General features: G+C 36.3%; 1 protein-coding gene across 6 annotated transcripts in view; it reads left to right on the top strand.

Moving 5' to 3' along the window:
- Positions 1 to 27,409, top strand: part of CAMK2D (calcium/calmodulin dependent protein kinase II delta) — a 363,589-nt gene that overhangs the window by 119,363 nt on the left and 216,817 nt on the right. For all 6 annotated transcript variants that reach the window (XM_069095418.1, XM_069095453.1, XM_069095444.1 and 3 more), the window contains exon 3: positions 5,890 to 5,949. In XM_069095418.1, the coding sequence (XP_068951519.1) occupies positions 5,890 to 5,949 (60 nt within the window). The remainder of the gene's footprint in view (positions 1 to 5,889; positions 5,950 to 27,409) is intronic.

Raw genomic sequence — 27,409 nt, 5'->3', positions numbered from 1 at the left:
CTTGTCTATTGACTTGTCCATATAACAGTGCTCGGATGTCATACTCACTTGTGTACATATATGTTAATCTCCTCCTTGGTTTGAAAGCTATGTAAAGGCAGGGACTGTGTTTATTTTTCATCTCTGTATCCTTAGTACCTAGGGCAGACATAGTCATGCTTAGAGAATTTTATTATTTTTAAAAAAATGTATACTACCTTTGCCTTTTGTGAGTTTTGCTCTTTGAATTTGTTTGCTATTTCAAGTTGTGTATATACCTATATACATATAGATATATGTGTATATCTATACACATAGATATATGTGTATATACACACACACACACACACACACATATATATATATATATATATATTTATATCTTTTATTATCATCTGAAGTAAAGGCACAGGAAGTTTTAAAGGTAAACCTTATTCAGATGTTTAATACAATACTCCAGGAGGGTAAGGACAGTGTCTAATCTCAACTTTGTCTCTTCCCGAATTAGCTACCCACACAGTTGATACTTAATAAGATGTTTGTTGAATGAATAAATGACGTGTTTCTGACTATGTTATGCACTTAATCACCGATCCTTACTTCCCCACTCCCTTTAAAACTGCAGTTAGGAACTTTTAGATTTAATGAGCATTTAAATTACAGCATTTCATTTTGGATGTCAGAATATATCCCAGTGGGCGAATGCAAAATGCCTTCTGATTCATAAGAAGTCAATAAGTTAAGTGATTATAATTGAAGGGAAAAGTGGAGGGAAGCTGTGTCTCAATGGGAAGGCAGTGCATTGTGCTCCTGTTATAAAACCAAGAATGTGGGGGTGTAATTCTCTCGTTATGTTTGTTCTTCGATGGTCTCTTTTTAGACAGTCTTATGTCCAAAGTGTAGACTGCTAATGCTGGAACAAATGTTGAGAAGCTGAGGGTTAAAAGTGTTCTCAGCTAAGTGAGACCCATTGCTATTTCCTCTTCTTTTCTTCTCCTGTCCAGAGCAGAAGGGAGACTTGAAGGGTGAGCCTTTGTAAGGTGCCTATAGGACTTCACTCTTATCCTCAGAATAACCTGAGTGTGAGACACAGCCCTTCTTAAGTGCTCATCTGCATGACCACATCACCCTTGGTTAAGTTAAAAAGACTCAGTTGTAGCCCTCAGGTTTGCTCTAGGGTGTCAGGGTGACCGTTTAATCTCCAGTCCAGGTATGGGGAACCAGCAGCCTTGAGGCCACCTGTGGCCCTCTAGGTCTTCAAGTGTAGCCCTTTGACTGAATCCAAACTTCACAAATTCTGTAAAGGGTCACACTTGAGGACCTAGAGGGCCACATGTGGCCTCGAGGCTGCAGATTTCCCACCCCTGTTCTAGCTCTTTAAGCAAGAATCCAGGCTTTTTAAACATCTTTAAATGTTTTCTTCTCTGTCCCCTGTAGACCATGTTCATTGAGAGCAATTCAAATCCCAGCTCTGCCACTTTCAGACCTGTATAATAACTATGGACAAGTAACTCAAATTTTCCAGGCCTCAGTTTCCACATCTATAAATTGATGGCATTAGCTTAGATGACCTCTGAGGTTCCTTCTGGCTCCAGACCTATGATTCTCTGATCTTTCAAAGAGGTTTCAAGAATAATATTGTTGCTGCTGTGTAGAAGGATGGCACTTTGTCAGAAAACTATTGTGTCGCTAAAGACCCAATTATTCTAAGTCAACAACACATCTTTGAAGGCACAGAAAATCAGATGCCTGTAATACATCTAAAGACCAATGAACCATGCTAGTTTTCAGCTTTCTTTGAAGAAGCTTCATGAGTACTAAAATCCTAGCCCGCTGAAGTAATTCTTCTGAAACCTTCCTTTCATATCTCCTTAAGAACAAACAACAGGGAGCTATTTTGATAGGTTTGAGATGTTGAAAGGCAGTATTGGGTCATAGTGAAAAGAAAGCTGGCCGTGAAGACTGGGTGACTTGAATTCAAGTCTTATGTCTGACAAATGCTGATTGTGTGACCCTGGGAAGGTCACTCAGTGTTCTGTATGTTGCAGGGAAGATAATAGACTGCATTGGTAGAGGGAGTTCTCTTACATGGGAGAGTCCTTTAATCAAAGAAATCCTAGATCCAGCACCTGTCCTTTGAGATACTAGAAAAATAGATTCCCATATAATAATATAATACATAATATAGTAATATATCAGTAATATCAATAATTAATAATATATTATATGATATTAATAACAAACATATAATACTTTAAGGATTGCAAAGCATTATGTAAATATATCTCATTTATTCTTTTAACAATCCTGAGAGATGGGTGCTATTATTATCCCAATTTCACAGAAAAAGAAATTTAAGCAAAGAAAGTTTTAAACTGTTTGTCCAGGGCCACATAGCTAGCAAGTGTCAAACAGGATTTGAACTCAGACCTGACTGACTTCAGGTTCAGCATTCTATCCACTGTGCTTTTCTTTCTTTATCTGGTTCTGTACACCATTGTAAAATTTATCTCATCTAGAGCATATGTTTTCCAGACTCTTCACTTTTCCAGGTTAAGATCATTCAGACACAATCTGTTTTTATCATGCTGATAAGCATTTCATCAGCTTCCAGAGAGTATAGAATATTCTGCTTTGGAAGACATACAAAGCTCAGAGGAGGTAGTTCCTGTCACTGTGGAGCTTACAGGCTAATAAAAGAATGACATATATACAAATAACCATGTAAACCAGACTTCTGACTTCATTAGTATTGATAATTCCCAGCGAAAAAACTCTTTTATTCAATTGATCAACAAATATCTTTAAAGTGACCATAGTTTGCCAGGCACTTTGAATTCCCAAATCCTGGGAATACAAAGACAAAAACATAGAGTCCCTACTCTCAAGGAGATTACATTCTATCAAGGGAGGCATTACGCACATGTGGAAATGTGTATATTTATATATAAGTATTTATATACATATTTATGTGTTACAAATATACATGTATTCCCATTTAAAAGAGATAGATACTGTCTTACTATACTTATATTAGTTACCATTACAATGCATTTCTTTTTCCTCTTTACAATTTAGAATGGACTTAAGTTATAAAGAGTTCAGCTCAATCTAAGCTAAAACTATTGTAGTCGTCCCTTAACATGGCGTTTTCTGGCCCAAGAAGCCAACTCCTTCCTTTTTCCTTGTTCATGTTGCAAATAAACTTCTATTGACCATAGAAATTTGCACAATTATCTGGTTATTTTAAACTTTCATCATCCTAAGATCATAGTTTTTTGTGCCACTCATTTACATAACCTTGACTTTGAATCTCTCCTATTAAGAATCTAAGAATATCAGAGAGTTCCCTATGCAGTCACACAGGATTATTTTGAGGCTTTCCTTTTTTCTTCATTATTTGAAACTATTAGAATTTTATCTTTTGAGTCTCCCCTCCCTCTTATGCTGCAATTAAAGGCAGATTTACTTAACTCGTCACAGGGCTGTTTTGAGGATGAATTGAAATAATGCATGCAAATGCTTTGCAAACCTTACAGAATTATACAATATGAGTTACCATTTATTGTTATTAATTTTTGTTATTTTAGAATAGTAGACTAGAAGATCATATGGGCTTACTTCAGAATGTCTTGACATTTGCTTTCCCAAGGTCAGAGGTGAAGGGTAGTGTGGTATGATGGAGAAAGAGCTGGCATTCAAATCCTGCCTCTGACATAAGTCATTTGACCTTTAAGTATCTCTTTCAGATTTATGGGGGCAGAGCAGTACCTGTCTCTGCATTTGTATTTTGCTGCACAACTGAAGTTTTTAGTTCAGGAAATGAGCAAAAATCAGTCTTCCCTGTCTCTATTACAAAAGTTGATTTTTTTTTAATTCCCCATACCTTCATAACACCCTCTGCTTTGTAGATTTCCACTTGCAAACCTCTTGACGTTGATTTTGACTCTTTCTTCCACTTTTTCTCTTTCTTCCTGCTTTATTTCTTTTACTCTAAGAACACTTCAGCCTTCTGTAATAGACTAGAGCTTAGAGAGATATGTTCCTCATGTCTTTTTACCTTTTCATCTGGCAGGAAGAACAACTCACACTTGTAGAACTGACGATTCTCTCAAGCAGGATTGAAAATATAATTCCCTCAAGGCCCTTAGTGCCTGCATTTCCTAGGTCAAACAGTGATCCCTTATCTCAGGTGGGGCTCCCCATCATCATGCCTCTTTCATAATACCTGCATATGTTGATGGAGATGCCTGATTGCTCAGGGCTTCTTGGGACCATGTTTTAATAAGGTTGTTTTGTTTTGTTTTGTTTTTATTTGTGGCTGATCCCCTCCCACTCATTATTAAGTCAAGTGAAGTAAATGAACATTATTAAGCACTCACAGTGTGCCAGACATTGTGTTAGACACCAGAGATACATAGAAACGCAAACAAAAACAGAAGAAGAAAAAAAGTCGCTTCTCTCAAGGAGCTCATAGTCTAATATCTGTTAGAATCTTCCCACTTCTTTTATCCCTTCTGTCCCATTCTGGGGACAGATTTGATCATGGTTGAATGGGGGTTCCCAGGGATGCTTATGCACTTTGATCTGTCTCTATATTATCATAATGTCTTTACTAGTTATATAATACACAATAGGGATGTTAAAAGAGTTGAGAGAAAAAAATTCATGAATTTATGAAATCATAAAAATGTTAAGAACACTGTGCTGAGTGCTTTTTAAAATATTATCTCATTGGATCCTTTCAATATCTCATATTTTCTGTCTTTTTTATCTCTCATATGTAGTATAGCTGTATGTAATAAGTACTTGATATTTTTCAGTAATAGCAACAATAGCAACAATTATAACAGGTAACATTTATATAATGCTTTTAGGTTTTCAAAAAGCTTCACATATTTTAATTCATTTGGTTCACGCAAGAGTCTTGTGAGATAAGTGCTATTATTATCGCCACTTTACTGATGTGGAGACTGAGAGAAATTAAGTGACTTGCTCAAAGGTACAAAATTACAGATTATCTGAGCAGAATTTGAACTCGTCTTCTTGACTCCAAGTCCAGCATTCTGTTATGCTACTAACCCTAATTTATTTGTGTACTTACATATTATGGGCAGTTTAAGAGCAGAGAACCTACTAACCCTAATTTATTTGTGCACTTATTTAGTATACACAGTCTAAAAGCAGATAGCCTTAAAAATAAATACCTATCTGGTTGAACTGAAGCCCTATTTTTCTCTTGTGCAAGAACAATCATGTCTCATCCCATAGGTCCCTAAGTGACAGGTAATTTCTAATACATATCATGTAGCTAGGTTCTAAGCTTTCCCCTCAGGGTTAGCACGTAGCATTGTTTGATAGGTACAGGCCTTCTTCTGGTATGATTGCAATGTTTGTGTATGGCAGGCCCTGTAAATGCATACAGGAAGTATGTGGTGACCTAAGTGTTTGGTCTTCTAAACACTAATGACAGTTAATCATTGTCTTAAGGGCCAGGGGAAAAAAGAACTATGTTGTTTCTGTGCTTTCTATTTTTCCTCCTGTACTGTCAAGGCTTGTCATCTGATAATTATAGATGGCACAGTAAATACTTTTCCTTGCTGGGCTTCTTACAGGGGAGTCTTAATTTCAGCTGAATTTCTTTATACCATTGTGTGGAACTGGTGGAACACAAAGAGAATGAATAGACAGGAACGGGAAAGGATATATTTTAGAAATAAGATTGTATAGTATACTGCCTTGGTACCAAATTACAGTAATCATGCTTTTGGAGAAATGAAAGGATAAATAAACTTGAAAGGCATTATGACATGTGCTTTTTTTGATTTTTCTGTATGCTTCATTTTCTGTGTGATGTATTCCATTTTATTTACTTACTTAAAGTTGTGAATCTTCTCTGTTCTTTTGCAGATCACCAGAAACTGGAAAGGGAAGCCAGAATCTGCCGTCTTTTGAAGCACCCTAATATTGGTGAGAAAATGCCTTTACCTATCAAGTTTTCCCTTTTCAACTCTAAATTTGACCACCACTTGCTTTGATTCATCATAGAATCTCTGCAAATACATACTAAAACAGTCAGCAGAGGAATGGATGATAGCAAGGATGGACAACAATGTTCTTCAGAGCTTTAGGGCAAAGCCTTGAAATTAGCATGAAAATAAAAATTAACAATTCAAAATGGATTGATCCCATGATTGAAAATTAATTAAAATTAAATGCTATTAAGCCCTAAATCTCCAAGGGAAATGGAGAAATGTAAAGAAACTGTTTTGACTAAGCAACAAAATAAAGTAAATATTTGCTAGTTTTATTCTGTAATAGTCATTGTTATATAAGAAAATAAATTATCAGTGTTACATAAGAAAACCAGATGACACTTATGTAGCGTACTTAAGTTTACAGGTGTTTTACACATTTTATTTGGTTCTCATAATAACTCTATGAGGTAGGTATTATTATTGCCCTATTCTACAGGTGAAGAAACTGAGGTACAAAGAGGTCTAGCTGTGTGACCTTGGCAACGAAGTTCTGTGTAACAGTGAAATCTTAAGTTTGGTTTAAAAACAAAAACCTTAATATTTTGTGGAAAACATATTGTAGAGCTTCGTTAATACATTGGTTAATAAATCTGGTGAATTACGGCTTTAAGGAGTTCATCATCCTTCATCTGTAGGTTGAGATAAACACCAGGAGAGATGGATGAGAGGCAGATCTGAGAATCAATGTAAAAGCAGTGTTTCCCTAATACACATCAGGCTCATATCTCTTCTATAACATCAGTACCCTGCCCCTGCTGTCCCAGATGGATCACACTATTGCCACTGGAACTGGCACTGATCAGGATTTCTCTCCTCCATCTCCCTCTTAGCTTCATAGAATGTCAGCTTTGGAGATGTTCGTCTAGTCCTCTTATTCCTCCACTGGTTGTCCCCAGGAACCGTCTATGACCATTTGATACCTCTCCCCCTGGTCAGAGAATTCTCGCTTCCACTGAAGGGGTGGAAGATTCCTGGCATCCTCAGTTAGAACTTTTTTTTTCTATAGGAACAGCTTTTAATACTCCCCTCCACAGATGCAGATCAAAAATCCTCCAGACCGCAGGAATGGTTTATGTGAGTTGGATGCAGAAATACTTAACACACCATAACCAACCTTCTGATAATGTGCCCGCCTCTCTGCACTTTTCTAGGCTGGTGCTCAGGTAACAGACAATCTATCCTTGTGCCTGTGTGTACCATCCTCTTGCCTGGGGGCTAGGGAGGAGTAGGTGAGGAGGGGATGGGACCTACCGTGGTTTGACATAACCTCTGAAAATCCAGGCTTACCTCCACACTACAAGCAAGTCACATGAGTAAGACTTTTATGGAATTACATTTAATGATAACTCATTTCCTGTACTGGCCTGGGAACCTAACAACCATGAATAGCATTGTTCCTTTGGGAGAGTGTAATCCACATTAGAAACAACAGACTTAACAAATGAACTGCTTGAACACAAGCTATTTGTAAATTAGGAGTTGTAAATTAGTTGTTAAGACAATTAGATTGAGAATCAGACTTGTTTTCTCATTCTGACCATGCAGGTAATTAGCTTTGTGACATTGGACAAATCAGTTAATATTCCTTTATGGAGTGAAGAAATCAGTCTAGATAATCTTTCAGGTCCATTTGGGTTTTAATATCTTGTGATTCATATTATTTTAGCAAGCAGAGTCTCTGAACCACACAGTTCCAAGCATCTCTTAAGCAGGTAGATGGGACAGGCGCTGTGCCAGGTTTTGGGGTTATAATGACTATAATGAAAGAAATCCTGCTGTCAGGAGGCCCACATTCTATCAAAATCTTTACATGCAATAAAAATAAGATGTAACTGGGGGAAGGTACTCACATCTGATGGGAACAAGAGGAAGGTTATGGTGTAGGCGGCATTTGAATGGGAAATTTTGATTAGTTAGAAAGTTGTTTAGGTGAGTAGAACCTTAGAGGTAGACAGTTATCATGGCTCTGAAGGAAGAGAAGATCCAGAAGGAAAACATTATCCAGCAGGTGAAGAGGTTTCCAGACCAGTAGAGGAAAACTCTATTTTTCATACTGTTATCAAAACAAAGCATCCATTGAGAATGCCCCAGGAAGTAGCTGCCTAGGAGGTGAAAATAAATCTTCCATGCAGTTGGGAGTTTGCCGAAGAGCAGCTATTCATAGACATAGAGGAAAGATGCACCCTGGTGTCTGTGAGCCTAACAGTACATGAAGGGGACAGAGCTATTGATGTTCAGGAAAAAAACGCAGTAGCTATATTAACATTCTCTTCCTTCCTGGTTCCCGCCTGTTGTGCCACTGACTGAAAGTACACCATATCCAATGAAAAGACAGAACACAAATATTTTTAAAGTGAGAAGAATAAACAAAAGTGATTCAGATAAGCCCAGGATTACATAGACATTGTTTCATGGGTCTACAAGTTTAATAAAAGCTATTTCAGAATGATGTTCATAAAGACATTCACGTAAAGCCCTATTTTCTATAGATAAGACTCATTGAAGGAGTTGAAAGATAGTGCCGTTGTATAATTAAAGAATGCCTTTGTCATGTTGTAACATTTAGAGAATTTGATGTCAGAATTTATTTTTTTTTAGGTGAAGGCTGTATTTCTGAAAGCATTATACCCGAGGCTGCTGTGCCTAGGATTATCTGGAGAGATGTAGCACAAATTCTCACTCTTAAACTCATGTGCTTCCTCCAATTATCCAAGTCTTTCTTTGGAAGCCACAAATAACTGGCATAATTAAGTTCTCTTATAATCAAGAAAGATTCAATTTTTATTTTAAAATACCTCCCTTTATTCATGGCTGACGCAAAGGGGACAGGAAACAGCTGAACTTAGTTTTATATAATTATGAAAGTTTTATTGGAAAAAGAGATGCTTACCATTCCTCAGAGTCTAATACTTGAGTTCTTGCCCAAATGGAGAGCCATTCTAGAGCAAAAATGAATTTGGTTGCCTCTGTTTTGTTGCTCTTTCGATAGCATCTTTTTTCTTTTACACTTCTTTCATTTAGTTTACAAAACTGAGGAGTTGGTTAGCCATGTGTCTTTGGACCAATCACTTAGCTTTTCTATACCTACATATACCACTCTTAGAAGACTATTGTAGAGATAAAATAAGATTATAGATGTGAAATTTGTTCTAAAAGCATAAAGCTCTATATAATGGCAAGGTACCCTTGTCATCTTCAATTTGGAGAATGTCAATATGTATCTTTGAGGGCTGACAGTCTGCTGCTAATGAAATAAAAAAAGGCACGAATGTTATGGAGATGAATCTTTGGCTAAGTTTCCTTTCCTCATTATTCCAAAGAACAGAATGTTCACAGTTACAGTCCTAAGTATTCCTGGACCTAGATTTAGAAGTATTACCTGCCCCATTTCATAAATCTTGGTGCTTTGTATAGCATTTTAGAACAATGCTACAATCTGAACTTTAGTTTCCACTGTTGTTTTTAGAATAAGTAAGTATCAAGGACGATTACAGTGTCCTCCTACTTCATCTTCACGTATGTGGGCTCTCCCCTCTTTGATTCAATCTCCATACAGTTGACAAAATGGTATTCTTAAAGCACATGTCTCTCTGTGTTACTTCTCTGATCAAAAAGTTTGGACCCGTAATTCTCCTCTGTTTGACATTTAATGCCCTCCACAGACTAGTTCCAGCCAAATTACTCCCCTTCTTTTATTCTGTGGTCCAGGCAGTTGGCCTACTTGCTATTACTAACATCCAACATTTCATTTATCATCTTCTTGCCAAGAACTCACTTCTCCTCACATCTGCCTCTCTTAGAATTCCAAGCTCTCCTCAAAATTCAGTTCAAATGGTACCTCCTACATGAGGTCTTTCCGGCACATCCCTTCCAGGACTGAATGTTCTCTTGAAAATTACTCTGTATTTGTGTTCCCTGCACTCTGTTTTTATTTATATGTGTAAGATAAACTATAACATTCTTAAGCACAAGGACTATTTCATCTTATGTTAGTATCCTTAGTCATTAGCCCAGGACATGGCACAAAGTAACTTTGCTGATTGATTGACTGATTTCTGTTTTGTGATAAGAATAATCAACAATAGAGTAGAAAATCTCTAGACTTGGTATCCAAAGGCCTATTTTTTATTAGTGAAATTATCTGAAAATAAGTTGTCTTTATCAGCTAATGCTAACGTTTCATGGAATGTATTTATTTATTTGTTCATCTATTCAGTCATTCATTTATTTCTGAAGAATACTTTGAATTTTATTATTAAGGACATTTAATTAAAACCGATTTTACTATTAAAGACAGAAATTTTTTGAGTTGAAAATTAAGACTGGCCATTGGGTCAGTAAGGTCATCTTCAGATAGGTTTTCTTTATGAGGCTTTCCTGACTTCCAGGGTGCAATAAGGATGATCTTATTATTTTAATATTTAAAAACAGTACATCTTCTTATATATTACTAATGTAAAATGAGTCTCTCAGAATGAGAATAATTTACATAAATAAATTTATATCTAAGTTAAATTTTGAAGCTCATCTATGGTTTCCAGAAAATTAATGCTATTATAAGAATAGATCATTTTATTAGTGAAGATTATGTAGCCTGTTTCTTGGGAATTCTGATTTCAATCACATCCATTAGTCCTAATGCATCTTTCTTAACCTTTAAAAAATGAAACATGAAACTGTATATTATTTTTTTTCAATCAAGTAGCTCATTTAAACTTAAGAGTAAAATGGATTATTTTATGCCTCAGAAGAGAGTTTAAAAGTGAATTTCTAAAATGTAAGAATGGTCACTAATGCCTGAGTTGTCATCATTTACAGTTGATAGATTTGTAGGCAGGGAGCCCTTTTCTTTATACATCTGGATCTCTTGTCTTACAAGCTTTATCTCACTTACAGGACTTAAAGAACCAAAAGTATTTTTTTTAAATAGAGTTGACATTGTGGAAGACATTTCAAATGACAATTTCTCAACTGAGAATCTGTGGGGGGAAAGTGGCATTTTACTGGAGATGATCTAGAGATGAAAGATTTCTCCATAAATTTGTGCTGTGGGAGAGCATTATTTTGTTAGTATTTTTTTTCTGAAACAGAAAGTTCACTCCCTAAGACCTTGACAAATACCGTGGGACCCTAGAAGAATTTAGTGACTGGCAGCTTGTGACACTCCATTCTCACTCTGGTTCTACTAACTCTAATGTAACCTTCCTTGGATAAGACACTTGACTGCTCTTCATCTCAAATTCCCTATCCATTAAATGGAGTTGGGTCCCTCTAGATCTAAATGTCTTTAAACTTCAATAAATTTCAAGTTATTGGTACCCTATTGCAATGCTAACAACACTATGTCATTTTATTTTGTATTGTATTATAGTGATCTGCTATTGCGTGTGTATCATGATTTTAAGATGTATTGACTTTCTAATGGAGATAAAATTATCAATATGTGTGTGCATGTATATATACACACATGTGTATTAAATATATAAATAAACAAGGTAGATGGATAACTATATATGAGTATATGTATATTTGGGTAATATACATGAATGAATGGTTAATAATATGTAACTATATGTGTGTATGTATATATGAACACTTCTATATGTGATTTTAATGCTAGCAAAATTCATTATTTTCCTCTAAAAGTTTCAGAAATGAGAGAAAGAAAGAATTGATTTCCATTTCATCTGAATTACTATGCTACACCAAGCAGTGCAATATTACAATGTTGTATTTACTCAAGCAAAGAAAGATGATTAAGATGAAAATAGTAATTGTCATAAACTAGCAAGAAGAAGCACATTCAAAGAATTGTTTTGCTAGATATATCAAATCGATTGTGTGAGATTGCATTCCTCCAGTGCACTCTATAGTTTATACTAATAGCACTTTTGAGGATGATACAGCTGTTCCATAGAGATCATTATAACTAGTTAACATGGTTTCCAAACACCCAAGTGGAGCCATACTTCCTACAGAGACATTTCTAGCTTACCATACAGAGCCCCAGAGGAAGTGTCATTCTGTGTTGACATCTCTTTAAATAGATGAGTAGGAACATAGATAGATCACACAACATTGTTTACCTGTCATCTTTCCTCCAATCCTTTTTAATTGTTCCCTCTATTAAAATAAGTAACATTTCACAAACTGGATAAGGTATATCATGCTAATGACATGTGCCTCTGTGAAAGTCAGACATGTCAGGGGGCGTCTAGGTGACTTAGTGAATAGAGCACCAGCCCTGGAGTCAGGAGGACCTGAGTTCAAATCCAGCCTCAGACACTTGACACAATAGCCATGTGACTTTGGGCAAGTCACTTAACCCCAATTGCCCTCCAAAAAGCAAAGAAGGAAGGAAGGAAGGAAGGAAGGAAGGAAGGAAGGAAGGAAGGAAGGAACGAAGGAAGGAACGAAGGAAGGAAGGAAGGAAGGAAGAAAAGAAAGTCAGGCATGTCCTAAAGTCATTAATTTCCCCTTCCTACCACATAATAGATTTCCTCATGACTTTCTTTGACTCGGGAGATTTTCTCCAAAGAATCTTTTCTTTTTCAGTTAAGGCAAAGTAATGACATCATTAATTGCTGTTGTTGTTTTCTAACCAGAGGATTATATGGCCTTAAGATATTTTCAGTGTTACAATACTGAAGACAGAAATAACTTCAGAGCAAAAGCATTTGAAACACGGAAGGATATTTAAGCCACTGTGACTCAGTTGTTGTTTAGGTAACATTAAAATTATTCTTGAGATTAGAGGTAGCTGCGTCCACTTTACGACTACGGTGATGCCCTTGTCATTTGTATCTCGGATTATTAGCCTCACTAATCAAGCTAATTTTTAAAGGATCAGAGAAGTCCAAACATCTCAGGCAACTAGGGGGTTGACAAAGCACTGACATAATTTAAGCCACTCAATCTGAAAAAGAAAGGGATCAGTGAAAGGAAGAAAGACTCTCACTTATTGTTAATCTGACTGTTGCATATCCCCAGGTAGAAGGTGGATCGCTCATTTGGTTCACTCACAGGACTTTATTTGTAACGATGTTAATATATGAAGCATCTAGCCTTTTAGTTTGGAAATATAGTTATATTGCCAGACTTTTGATTGAAGACCTTTTTGGTCTGTCTTTAATAGGAAGACTTTAGAAAGAATGAGGCAATTTTAGCAACATGAGGATATATTTACCTATTCTATGGTACTGGCATAGAGAGGGAAGAGAGAAAAAGATAATGACTCATAAGTCTCATCTTTTGTAAGTGATGTAAGTACATAATGCAATGACAAGCTTCTTCTGGTTGCTCTACAAATTTTATTGACCAGTTGATAGTTTCCTTTCCTTTTGTTGCCATATACTTTATGTAGTAAAAGATGAAATAATGAAGAAATGGTGTTAATTCAGAACCAGGTAGGGATTTAGGAGATCTTGCTTGATTATGCAACTGTAGATATTAGCTTGCCTAAGGCCATCTACTCACCCTGGATCAGTTTCTGTCAAATACAGAAAGTGATAGTAAATTATTGCTAAAATAGCCACTAGAAACCACCTAGTTCAACATCATTTGTTGTACAAATAAGGAGCTGAAGGAGAGTGATTTTTTAAAGTCATACAACATACTATCAGAAAACCTTAATGGGCCAAGGTTTCACAAAGCTTTGACAAATTTGGTTGGAAGCATTTTCATTGTTGTGTTTATATATAAAAAGCATAGAACTGCAAAAGTAAAAGAGATCTTAGAGATAATATAGTCCACACCCCCCTCCCAATCTCCTCATTTTAGAGATCAAGAAAATAAGGACTGGGGAAACTAAGCAACAAGGTCTGAGATACTAACCAGAACTCAGGGATTCTAAGCACATACTCAGTGCTTTGAATAATGATTTCAAGGTTCAGGGAAAGGAGACTTTGAAAAAGAAGATTAAAATACTACTTTCCAAATATTAGACAGACTTAGAATGGGATCTGAGGTTGATTACAGTTCAAATCAATCAGTGTTTCCTCACACAAGAAAAAATTCCAATTTAAAGGTTTTGATGGTAATACAATATAATTAACACTTTTATGAATCAAGTATGAAGTGTCAGAACTAACACCTGCATAATAGGGTTAACTGTCATCTGACTTGTTCTGTAAGTAGATGTTATGTTTGGGGACAGAGTTATGATTTAATATATTAGCTGAATCTCAATCATGTCAAAGTATTCACGTGTCCTAAATGTTGACATTTCACAACATAAATTTATTTTTATGTTAGCAAGGTAATTTTAAAAATTAATGTTAAAATTGTGCAATGAAGTCCTGTGAATAGACAGCAGGATGAAATATACGAATACCTAAGCTTCCTATTCCATTTCCTATGGGCTTTCAACCTCCATAATTTGTAAAATTTTGCCTTGCATAGAGCTTCACCAGGAATGATCCATCTTGATTCTTTGCCTCCAAAGTCAAGGGATTTGTTGAAGACAAAGGATTACAAATAAAGGAAAAATAAAGTGAGGGTCAAATTAGTCTTGATTAGTGTTCTGTGAATAACATTTTATTTCCATTGAGAAGCTTGAATAAGGTCACTTTGGATGCTTTTTAGTGACTTTCAAGGAGGTTTTTCAAGGGGAGAAAAATATTACCCTTATTTTAGAAGTGAATAGTTGTAACATACCATCTTTCCTCCTGGTGTTGTCAGAGTAAAGCCTAGAAGTAGCAATATTTTGCAATTATACAAGAACAAATAGTATTTTTTTTCCTAAATTGTTTCAACAATGATTATGTGACAGAAAATCACTTTAAGTAGCAAAGTGCTCTGGTTTTATTTTTCATTTTGATTAAATCTCTTCTTGTCATTTTTTATTATGAATATAAGATTTCTCTATAGAATTCAGTCATTTTTCATGTAATTGATTAGCTTCTTTTTAACAAATGTTAGGAAACTTAGCAAGATTTTTGAGAGAGAGAAAAAAACATTATTCCTTATTACGTACCATTTGTTGAAGGTTGGAGCAGTAAGATATCATCAAAGCATCCTTTTCATTTTGACCTCAAAAGATCATATTACTTGAATATGTACAAATAAATATGTATATATATATATATTTACATACACATGCATGCATATATATGTATGTGTATGTATTTTTATATGTATTCCAGGCAAATAACTTATTTATTGGGAAAGAGTAATTGGAAATAGATAGGAAATATGTACATATTCAAAAATGTTTTGGATTTGGAAATTAATACATCTTAATTGATAAGGTCTGATTAATATAATCTTATTGCTGGCTCTTTTTGTACCAAATGGTTTTCCACATCTCGAGGGAAAAGTTATCTCACTTAACATGGACAGTCTTTTTGTTATACAAGAGCTAGTGAACTATGTATGAGAGAAAGCTGCACTTAAAATACTATTTCAGGCAGTCATGTTGATTATTTGGCACAAATGTATTTCCAAATGTATTTTGATTTATTGCAATGATACTACAGTTATTTAAATATTTCACCCTTAACATCATGTTCCCCGTTTACATGCACATATGCATTTTGAGAAGAAAATAAAAAAACAGCAACCTTTATTCTAGCCAAAGGCTAGTCTAAAAAGGAGCCCTTAACAGGGAAAACCAAAATTAGATCAAGGAAAGAATTAACTGATTTCCATTGAATGGAGTAAACTGAGCAGAAAGCTAGAGCTAGTCAATTCTCTCTCTTCAACTTCATCCAGCTTCCTCTCATCTTGACCAATCTCCCTTTAATTGGAAGTAGAGAACTCTAGAGAATTATGGACTAGACCTAAGATTTCCATTGGCATAGTGAACTCCTTAGGTGAGGAAATTCTCTACCAATGCAAGTCAGTTTTTTCTCTGCAATTCAGAGTGAGGGAGTTTTCTGCCCAGGGGCACTATTAGTCTCTAAGCATTTATTAAGCACCTACTATGTTCCAAGTTCTGTGCTAAGCCCTGGGGATAGAGAGACAAAAGGCAGTCCCTGTTTTCAAGAAGCTCATTGTCTAATGAAGCTGAAGTTACTAAGAGGTTAAGTTACTTATTCCCAGGTCAACCAGCCAGTTTGGAGAGGCGATTGGGTAGTACAGCATGGATAGAACGCTATACCCGGAATGAGGAAGACCTGAGTTCAGATTCAACAAGACACTTACCAAGTGGGTGACCCTGGGCAAATCACTTAACCTCTGTCTACCTCTTTCCTCACCTGTAAAATGGGATAATATTTGAACCTATCTTCCAGGATTGTTTTGAGGATCAAATGAGATAATAATATTTGTAAAGTGTTTGTCACAGTACCTGACACATAGGAGATGCTATATGAATGCTAACTGTTATTGTTAGTATTCGAAGGCTGTCCTTAAATCCTAGTTTTCTTGGTTTTGAGGTTAGCTTTCTATTCAATATATGTATGGTTCCCGAATTGTGGTCCAGGACTCCTGGGGAGCCTTGAGGTTCCCTTAGGGTTTCCACAAACTCAAAACTATTTTCATAAAAATTCTAAGACCTTTTAATTTCTAGTACAGTAAATATCAGTCAGTATAACTCACATAAATGCTATGGAAGGATAGTCCTTCATACTTTTTAAGAGTGTAAAGGGGTCCAAAGACCCAAAAGTTTTAGAATTGCTGTAATCTCTTCTGGCTCTCTGTCAGAAAGTTTTATGACCAAAATAAATGTCATTAATGCTATAAAGATATAATTCCTGTAGTAGATTCTTGTTATTTCTCTCCTTAGGTTAAAATAGATGAGAGAGACAGAGACAGTGACACAGAGATACATAGATAGCCTGGAAATTAATAAACTTGAAAGAAAAAGAACCCTAAGTGTGACCACCACCAATTTTCAATCACCTGTAGATAATCTCTCCCATTCTTGAGAATAAGAAAAACAGAAAACACCCTCATCATTTTTTTTGCTGAGAAAGCAGAATCATTAGAATTGAATGACATTTAATTTCCTCCCTAGTTCCTGTGTAAAATGCTGATTTATAATTTGTAAATGAGAGTTAAAAAAATTACAAAATGTAGTGAAGGTTGCCCTAGGAGGTAGTGAACCAGTACCTTTGTAATGACATGATTTACTCTTTCTTTCTCCCCTTCTATTTTCCTGTTTTAGAAGGCAAATAACAATCAGTCAACAGTCATTTATGAAACACTTAGTATGTGCCATGTACTGTGCTAAGCAGAGAGGATTCATTTAAATAAACACTCTAGATCTAAGTATTATGTACTTTTCCTATCCTACATCCTTGAGAACCTTGGCAAATTTTTGACTGAATATTTTAAGTGGTTGAATTTGACCTTGAAATAATCAAAATGTTTTTCCCTGCTACTGACCTTAGAAGGTGATCATGCTTCAATATAGATAGATGGAGAGATAAAATTCATTTATTTTTTACCTTCTTTTCTTTTTAATTTTTTATTCCAAATCCCCTTCTTCCTTCCCACTACCTCCCACACACTTTGAGAAAGCAAACAAGAGATCATTTATATATATAATTTAAACATGTGAAATCATGCAAAACATTTCCATATTAGCCATACAATGGAAAAAGAATGAATGTGAGAACATTATATTTCATATTTGCACTCAGAGTTCATCTATTCTCTCTTCAGAAGTAGATAGCATTTTTCATCATGAGTCCTTTGGAATTGTTTTGGATCATTGTATTGATCAGAGGAGTGAAGTCTTTCACTGCTGATCATCATTACAACATTGTTGTTAACTCTTCAAAGTGATTTCCTGTTCTTGCTTCACTTTGCATCTGTTCCTATAGATCTTCTCATGTTTTTCCCCCCAGAAATCATTCCCCTTGTCATTTCTTATAGCACAATAGTACTCCACAACATGGTATGTATGTGCCACAACTTGTTCATTCATTCATTCCCCAGTTGATGGACATCCCCTTGACTTCTGATTCTTTACTGTCACAATTAGAGCGGCTATATTTTTGTACTTATAGATCCTTTTCCTTTTCCTTTGATATCTTTAGGGTACAGACCTAGTAGTGGCAGCATGCTTTTTTAACCTCAGAAAAAGAAAAGGCAATGAGACCAAAAGAATAAAAAAAGAGTAACTAGCTGAAATTACAATTTTGAGGAGGTAGCAAATTTTAAAGAGGCTGTAAGTTGTACATCTTATAAACTGAAATCAGAAACAGATAATTATAGTGTTCATATCTAGGGTCAAACAAATTGAAGTCCATGCTTAGCTTTGATTAATGGACATAACCAAATATGACTTAAATAAATAAATGAGCCCATTGAAAGCAGTTAAAAAAAAACAGAATTCTTCATTACATTTTGGTGATATCCTGTAATGATAATAGCTAGCATTTGTATAGCTTTTTAACATCTAACAGCTGTCTGCTGATCAACATGTTGCAAGGTTCTACTTTTCTGAGAGGAGGATTCTTTTAAAATATAATTCTCCGGGCGGCCAGGTAGCACAGCAAGTAAGAGCACTGGCTCCAGTGTCGGGATGACCTGGGGATCGAATCCCGGCCTCAGACATTTAGCACCCACCCAGAAACACCTGGCCATGTAACCTTGAGCAAGTTAATTAATCCCGATTGCTTTAAAAAAAATAATTAATTTAAAAAATAAAAAAACATAACTCTCCTAGATAGTTCTTTCTGTTACATGAATTAACACAAATTTCCCTGTTTAATACAGCCCCTGCTTCCAAAGGGATTACAGTCTTCCTGAGGAGATAGGTCTTTCAAACAAGCGCATTCAGTGAAACCAGTTCTCAAATTCTGTAACTGGCAGTGTACAAAGTCCTAAATTGAATCTAGTCAGGTCTTAGGATGTATGGTAGAGATGTAAATTCCTGTTGTCAGTCACTTCTATTTAAATAGACTATCCTTTCTGATGACTGGCTAATCTCTTCTTAACAACGACGATCAGATTATTATTGTGTTATACTAGTATAGCCCACAGAACATTCCACCTGTTTTGATTATGAGGTTAATGACCTATGGGAAAAGAAGTAAGATTTAAGGCAGTGTTGGTTCAATTTGCCTGCTTTACAACATCCTTAGAGAATTTCACCACATTATATAAAGCCTTTCAGGATATGATAATTTTTATATTGTACTTCAGAAACTTACAATACATTTTCAAAGTCTCCATATTGAATTTTCAGTATTAATAAAAACCAGGAGAAATAGAATTTAAGAATACCTTGAAGGACCTGCTGTGTCAATTGACAAAGTGAATTATTTTTTTTTATCCACAAAACAAAGAAAATGGGGATAGGGCAACTTTTTTTTAATTTCAAGGTAAAATTATAAAATTTTTGTATCAATTGATAAATGTGATCCTTCTTGCATTCATATAATTATTACATCAGAGACCTGAACAAAAGCACAAGAGGAAAAAAAAGCATCATTTTCTTGGAAGACCACAAAGTTTATTCTACTATAGAAGGCAAGATTTTGAAGATTGGGAGAATTATTTTTTTTTCATTTGTTCTATTAAAAGATTAATTTCACTTGCAAATCCTTCCAAAAAGTTTTACATGATGTAAATATTTCCTCTCTTTAGGTGTTAGCAATTTCTCCTCCTCTTCCTCCTCCACGTTTTTTTCTGCAGATGTTTTGCACGTTCAGATAAGTTGGTGTTTAATATTTTAATGGGCAGTGTTTTCATGTGTACTTATGTATTGCCTTTCTTCATCAAGTTCCAGCTATTTTTCACAAAACGCAAATCTCAAGACGTTATTGCATTTCATCCTGCAACAGAGAAAACATGTCCTTTTTGACAAATTAGCAGCAGTAACTCTTACTTTCAATACAAAATGGTAGACTATAAAGGTTACATGAACACCCATTAAAAAAAAAGTTTCCGAAAGGAAGGTTATGCCTTTTAAATTACCTTAGTATGTCATCTCAAAAACCAAGGGCTTTCAGGAAATGTGCTCGGTTGGCATGGGGGAGAAGGCAACTTTTCTTCATGTTATCTCTTTCCCTGTTCAATCAACTGGATGAATTTTACAAATCCCCATCTGATTTGGAGGATTTATAAAAATTATTCCTGTTCTCAGAAAAAAGACAGTGAAATAAAAGAAGTAGGCAGAAGATAGGGTAACTCAGGATCTGTTTATTCAAATTGTAATAGTTAGCATTACTACAATACTTCAATGCATCTGTGATTTCATTGAAATAGGTACACTTTCCAGTGATGGAGATCATAAGCCATTCAGCGTATCCGTGGGACTCTTGTCCATGACATGCCATAAATCCTCCACAGGTCTGTCCAGTTTACTAGGAAGGAGAAGGAAAATTTTCTTTCTGTCTTTTTTTTTTCCTTTTTCTTTACTGAAATGTAAAATATAGTTATAGTGAAATAAAACTAAAAGGTTTCCATTGTAAAACATAGAGTAGAAATAACTGCTCTGATACACATGTATTGTGTAATAAATAGATATCATATAAATAATTATACATAAGATGTTATATAATAATTCTACTTTATGCCTTCTGCTACTATATCTTCATTACTGTTTCAAATGATGAAGTGGCCTTACTTCTTACCAAGGCTAATGTTTCTATTTGTTCAAGTGATTCCATTCCATCCCATCTCCTCTAACAGATTGCCTCCTTTGTCATTTCTCCCTCTTTCACTTTTTTTCCTCAGTCCTTTGTCTACAGGCCCATTTCCTACTTCCTGGGAAAAAACACAACAAAACAAAAAAAGCCCTCACTTGATCCTTCCATTTCTGTATCATCTCTGCCCTTTGTGGCTAAACTCAAAAAGGTAGTCTACAAAGCTGCCTTTACTTTGCTCTCACCCTCTGCTTAAACTCTTACAATCTAGCTTCCCACCTGTCATCATTCCACCGAAACTCTCTCCAGAGTCATTAATGATCTCTTAGTTGCCTCAGCCAGTGGCCTTTTCTCACTTCTCCTCTTTGCAGCCTTTGATGCTGTTGATCACTCTTCCTCCTGGATACCGTCTTTTCTCATTCCCTCTTCATTCTCCTCTGACCTGTCTCTTTCCTGCTATCTCCTTTCCTGGATGATAGGTGTCCTTTAGGGTTCTCACTTGGACCTTCTCATCTTCTAAAGTATTTCACCTAGAGATCTCATCCACTCCCATGCATCTGATTACCATCTCTATCCTTCGGATTCTCAAGTCTACCTATCCTGCCCCGAACTCTAGGTGCTGTCTTCAAGTCTTGTGTTTCCATCTGCCATTCTGATATTCACATAGTCCAATCCAATACAATAAACGTTTATCATGTGCCTATTGTGTGCCAAACACTGTGCTAAGTGCTGGAAAGACAATGAATAAAAAGGCAGTCCTTGCCCTCAAGGAGCTTACAGTATAATGGGGGTAAATAACATACAAAAGGAGGCAAAAGTGTGAGGGGGAGGAGTGTAGACAATACAGGATGTCCCAGGCAGTGCAGCAGATGCAGAGTGAAGTGAACTAAGAGTCCAGTTTCTGGCCTCTATGAAGGGAGGCATTGGGAGCACTTTGGTACTCTACCCTCTGCCCCTCCAAACAAAGGGGAGAGGAGGCTAAGGGAGGTGGTGTCTATATACAAAATAAGTTTTTGGAGTTTAGGGATGGGCTAGGAGTGAAGGAGACCTTTTAACTGCAGGAATCAAGAAGAGTTCCAGGAAGGGAGGTAGAGAGGAAAGAAATAAGCATTAACCACCTACTACATGCCAGGGACTATAATAAGTGCCTTACAGTTATTGTCTCTGATTCTAACAACAACTCTTGGAGAAAGGTTCTGTTATCTTCTCATTTGACAGTTGAGGAAACTGAGGTGATGTGTCTTGTTCACGATCACACAATTGATAAAGGTCTTAGGTCCAATCAGAACTCAGGTCTGTCTGACTCCAGGCCCACAGTTTGAGATGAATTTTAAAGAAAGTACATATCTGAAGCCCCTATCACACCTGGACTGTTGTATAGTCTGCTACTGAGCCTGCTTGTCTCATGCCAGTCTACCCTCCAGTTAGCCACTAACGTGATTTTCCTAAATGCAGATTCAAACATGTCATCCCCTTACGCAATAAACTCCAGTGACTCCCTATTGCCTTGATCAAACACAACATGCTCTGTTTGGCATTCACAGTCTTTTATAACCTAGTTCCTTCCTACCTTGCCAGTATTCTCACAATTTACCATCTGACATGGCACTGGCCTCCTGGCTATGCACAAACAAGTCACCCCCATGCCTCAGCTCTGGGCATTTTCTCTGACTCTCCCCATGCCTAGAATGCTCTTTCTTTTCTGCTCTGACTGCTGATATCCCTGGCTTTTTTTAAGTACCAAATAAAATCCTACCTCCTACAGGAAGCCTTCCCCAACACCTCTTAATTCTAATGTGTTCTCTCTGTTAAGTACTTCCGTTATGCTGTATGTAGCTTGCTTCATGTATATTTATTTCCATGTTATCTCCTTGAGAGCAGGGACTGTCTTTTGCCTTTTTTATATCTCCATCACATGAAACATAGTAGACACTTAATAAATGTTTATTGATTAATGTTATATATCGTACAAGATAATGCTTATATCACATATAATATTATAAATATGATATATATTAGAATTAAAAAATTACATATCAGGGGGCGGCCAGGTAGCACAGCGAGTAAGAGCACCATCTCCAGTGTTGAGAAGACCTGGAGATCAAATCCTGGGCTCAGACACTTAGCACCCACCCAGAAACACCTGGCCTTGTAACCTTGAGCAAGTTACTTAACCCCAATTGCTTAGGGGCGGCCAGGTGGCTCAGTGAGTAAGAGCACCGGCTCCAGTGTCGGGATGACCTGGATCAAATCCTGGCTCATATACTCAGCACCACACCCAGAAATGGCTGGCCGTGTAACCTTGAGCAGGTTACTTAACCCTGATTGCTTTAAAAGAGAAAAAAAAAAGAAATTACATATCAGGATGCAAGAAGTTAGGTCTAACATTTTAAGATGAGAATCTTCTGAGACATATACATGTCTGTATAGATCTGTATATGGATACATACATATATAACTAGATAGCTATAGATACCTTTTCTTATTTTAAAATGCACCCCCTTAAAATCCAAAATACCATCTTTCCTTGAATCCCATTATCTTCCTTTTATGGATTTCCTCCTCTAAAAACCTCTTCTCACTTTTTTTTCTTTACATACCTTATCCCTATATATATTTTTTCTTTTCTTTGTCAGAAAATTTCATTGACAATTGTTTTCTCCCTCTTTCTTCTTGCTGCTAATACTAGTAGATCTCTTGGTGTTAGGTGGATACCAGTGGGATATGTTTGTCTCTCATTCTTCTTGCATGACCAGCCAACCTCCTTTAAGCGGATATTACTATGATTATCTTTTAATCTGTTTTTCCTGTGAAGTTCTTCAGTGATAATTTTCAGCAGACTACTCACTCCCACCATGTGTCTTTCCACTGTCTTACTTGTGACCTACAACTTTAATTCCTTTGAGACTGTCTTCCATGTTTCTCAACCATGTAACATTATTTTAAATATAAATGTTTAAAAGGCAGACCTCAGTTTCAGGGAGAAGCTTTAAATCTTTAAAACAAGTGAATAGGATTTTTAAATGCATAAAATACATAGGATTACAAAGAAAATAGATTATTTTTAAATATAGTTATTAAAATATGTGTTTTATAAAAAGCAATTTCCCTGACCCCAGTGTAAGAATCCTTGCCTTAAAAGAACTGTAATTTTCCAAAGGCAATACAAGTTGTTTTCTTCCTTCTGTTCAATTCTGGGCCCAGTTAATCATCCATCTGGAGTGTTTGTTCAAGATATAGGTACTGATAGATAGGTGTTATGAGCTGTTCATACAATTACACATAATGGTTAGTGTTAACCATTTCTAAATGTCACAGTTTTGTCATTTATTTATAGAATAAAGATGATTGTAGAACTATAACAACTTGATTTGTATACAGCCATGCTTTTTTTTGCTCTGCCATTTTACTTATGGCCTTTTTGGTAGGCAAGGTACAATGGAGCTCACATTATAGAGGTGATACTTCAGTGTATGTTTCTAAAAGAAAAACTTCCCTTAAATCTCCCATCTATCTGAAGTGTAACATCTGCTTTAATATCCCCTCCTCCCCCGGGGACTTTGATTACTGTTAGCATATCTTTAAGAGGGAACAGAATCTTTGAGAGTTCTAGTTTAACTTCTGTGTGTGAGTAGGATCTAAGAACACTGGAAATATAACTACTATTCTTGAGAGACCACCAACTACCATAGCTAGAGAAAGATCAAATAGAAAGAAAAAGGATTCAGAACTTTTGTTTCTGAGAGATTTAATTTAACTCTTGTGGAGAAAATGTCATAAAGGATTCTTGAGAGGCATTGCCTGTCATCCTTAGAGAGTTGAATGGTGGGACTGTGTTTTCAGAATTGAAAATTTAGAAAAGTTACAATTAATGGGTAGAGGTGATTGTGGCTATGACCTTTCTCCCTGTTTTATAGTTTTGAAATAATTAAATATCATTTTATCAATTGGTACACTATTACTAAATTGTATATCCAGTGGAGAAAGAGGTTTTTGAGTTTGTTAATAATTAATAATAGGAACTCAGAAATAATTGTTTAATGATACAATAGTATTTTTTATTAATTTATGAGGAAATATAAAAATCATAGCCTTGATTGCCTTAGAATCCAGAATAAAAATCAGTTAGGTAATGAATCAAGTAGCAGGCTGAGGAGTGGCTTTTGGTGTATCTATCAACTAGTGAAAAGCCCTACACAATTCACTCATATCAGAGTTCATTTTGGAGGGCTGCAAAGCCCTGCAACAGAAGCAAAGAAATACTTGAAATAGTCTTACCCATGGTCAACTCTCCTCATCAGTGCTTCTTCACTTTTTAACATTCACCAGTGCTCCCTCTTCAGTCTTTACTATGGCCACATTCACTGCCGTTTTCTCCTGGGATGCATCCCGTCTCATCTCTTTAACCTACTGATGTGTGATGTTAAATAAAAATCATTCTTATCTATTCATCAGACTTTCATTAGGCATCTATTGGTAAGCCTGGCTCTTGTTGCTATATTAATAAAATAGCAATTTATTCAGGACCTGCTGTGCTAGACATAGCATACAAACAAAAAACAATAATAATCTTTTCTATCAAGAAACTTACATTCTGTCGGTAAAGACAACATGTGCAAATACGTACAAAATAAATGTATGCGGTTTGGGGATCAGGGAGGAGTATTGAGATCTTCTAGCTACAGGACTCAAAAGTTTCAGGAAGGAAGGGAGGGAGGAGAAAAATAAAAATACCAGACACATAGTCATTTATTAAGCATATGCCAGGCTCTGTGTGTGGAGTGATTTCCAGATATTGTCTCATTTGATTCTCACAACACCCCTGGGTGGCAGGTACTATTGTTATTCTGATTTTCCAGTTGAGGAAGCAGAGGTTAAATGACTTGTCCAGGGTTCCACAGCTAGTGAATATCTTAGACCCCATGTGAACTCTGCTCTGCCTTATTCCAGACCCAGAGTTTTAGCTGAATTTTAAAAGAAATAATCTGAATTTAATAGGCCCAATTAAAAAAAATCTTATAATTGAGACTTTTAACAAATGACGAGAAACTCCCCTAATTAACCTGAATAAATTAGTAATGTAGCCGTGGAAGACAGTGTGGCATAGTGGAATGAACAAGAATGAGGAGGTCCCTGGGGGCACAGCTTGTCACTGACATTTAATAACCAGGTGACCACAGTCAAATCATAGCTCTCTGAGCAGCAATATTCTTATTTACAAAATAGATGCAGATAAAAGTAGAGTAGTCCTTATTTTACCTGGTTGTGATCTGGAGAATGGGATAATATATACAAAGCAAATTGTAAAAACTCAAGTATTTGGGGCGGCCAGGTAGCACAGCAAGTAAGAGCACCGGCTCCAGTGTCAGGATGACCCGGGGATCGAATCCGGGCTCAGACACTTAGCACCACACCCAGAAATAACTGTCTGTGTAACCTTGAGCAAGTTACTTAACCCTGATTGCTTAAAAAAAAACTCAAGTACTATTTAAATTTCATCTTATTAAATGTGTTAATGGGGTTCAAATGAAATACTATTTGTAGAGCACTTAGCACAGTTGCTGGCACATAGGAGACACCATACAAATATTTATCCTCCCCTCCCTGGTTGTCCTGTCTGACATTATCATCATAGAATTGTTTGATGCTATTATTAGGCTCTTAGCTTCTTGAGGAGAGTCACATTTATAAAATGCAGCCTGGGCTATATCTGAATTCCTATATCACCACAGACTTATTCTTCAGGTATTGATGGATAGAGACCTCCCTCTCCCATTCTGCAGCTTGTGTATCTGAGCACAATGACAATACATAAGTCATTACATACATGAGGAGGACCCAAGCACAATGTGCAGATCCCTTCCCCCTTATACTTTGCCAGTCACGCTTAAAAGCCACGTGAAGGAATGTTCCTTCCTTTAACCAGAGAGCTTTAGCCATGCCCCTCTCTTCTTTGAAGCCTTTTAGGCTTACCTGAATGTGCCCTTCTCTATGGCAATAAACCAGTACTTCCCACCAGCTACAGGTGGGGTTGCAGACAATCCTTCAAAGCACCAGAAGCAATAACCACTTTTTCTTTTCCTTAAGTGTGTCTATCTAATCTCAGCTTCCCAGCACCTGGACAGACACTAGGAAGAACAGCTCAACTACTTCCCTTTTAAACTAATTTTATTATGAACTTAAACATCAGATAAGTAAGATTTTAAAGGATTTAAACATAAATAATTACAAGAGAAATTGAGGGAAAGAGCATTACCAACTGGGACAATCAAGAAAAGCTTTGAGATGGCAACTTAAGATGGGCCATGATGTTAGTTGATCCTTAGGGCAATGGGGCTCAGGATCCACCTGTTTTTTGACCCTGTGAAATTATTTCTAGATTGTAGACCTGGCTTTAGATTGTTGCCCCATTACGTATACACCAAAGATTAATATGTATGGCTTTTTACCCATGCACTAACTCAGTCTTCACCTGATCCTGAGGTTCTTCCTGACCTCCCAGACAGTGTGACATGTCCGATAGTTCATAGCACATCAATCCAGAGCTGGAAGGGACCTAAGAGACCATCCAGGCCACTCACTCCTCTTGTTCTAGATGAGGAAAATTAAAGCACAGATAGTAAGTTACATAGGCAGCATTATTTGAACCTAGGTCTTCTAATGCCAGAAGCAGTGTGCTTTCTATGCTACCTCTCTGGTTCTGGGGAAGATGTCCTTCCTGTGCATAGTGAGTCTATAAAAAACCCCAAATATCTCTGAGTTTGCCTGAGTATCAAGACCTGAACTGGCTATTGAAGCTGAATGACAAGGTGTCAAGTCCTACTTTTATCATTTTAAAAACTGGGCTCTACT

The sequence above is a fragment of the Petaurus breviceps genome, unplaced genomic scaffold (genome assembly GCF_028583685.1).
Source record: "Petaurus breviceps papuanus isolate PSGF00001 unplaced genomic scaffold, PetGlider_PUasm1.0 126, whole genome shotgun sequence".
NCBI lineage: Eukaryota > Metazoa > Chordata > Mammalia > Diprotodontia > Petauridae > Petaurus > Petaurus breviceps.
This window is presented reverse-complemented; position numbering and strand designations above follow the sequence as displayed.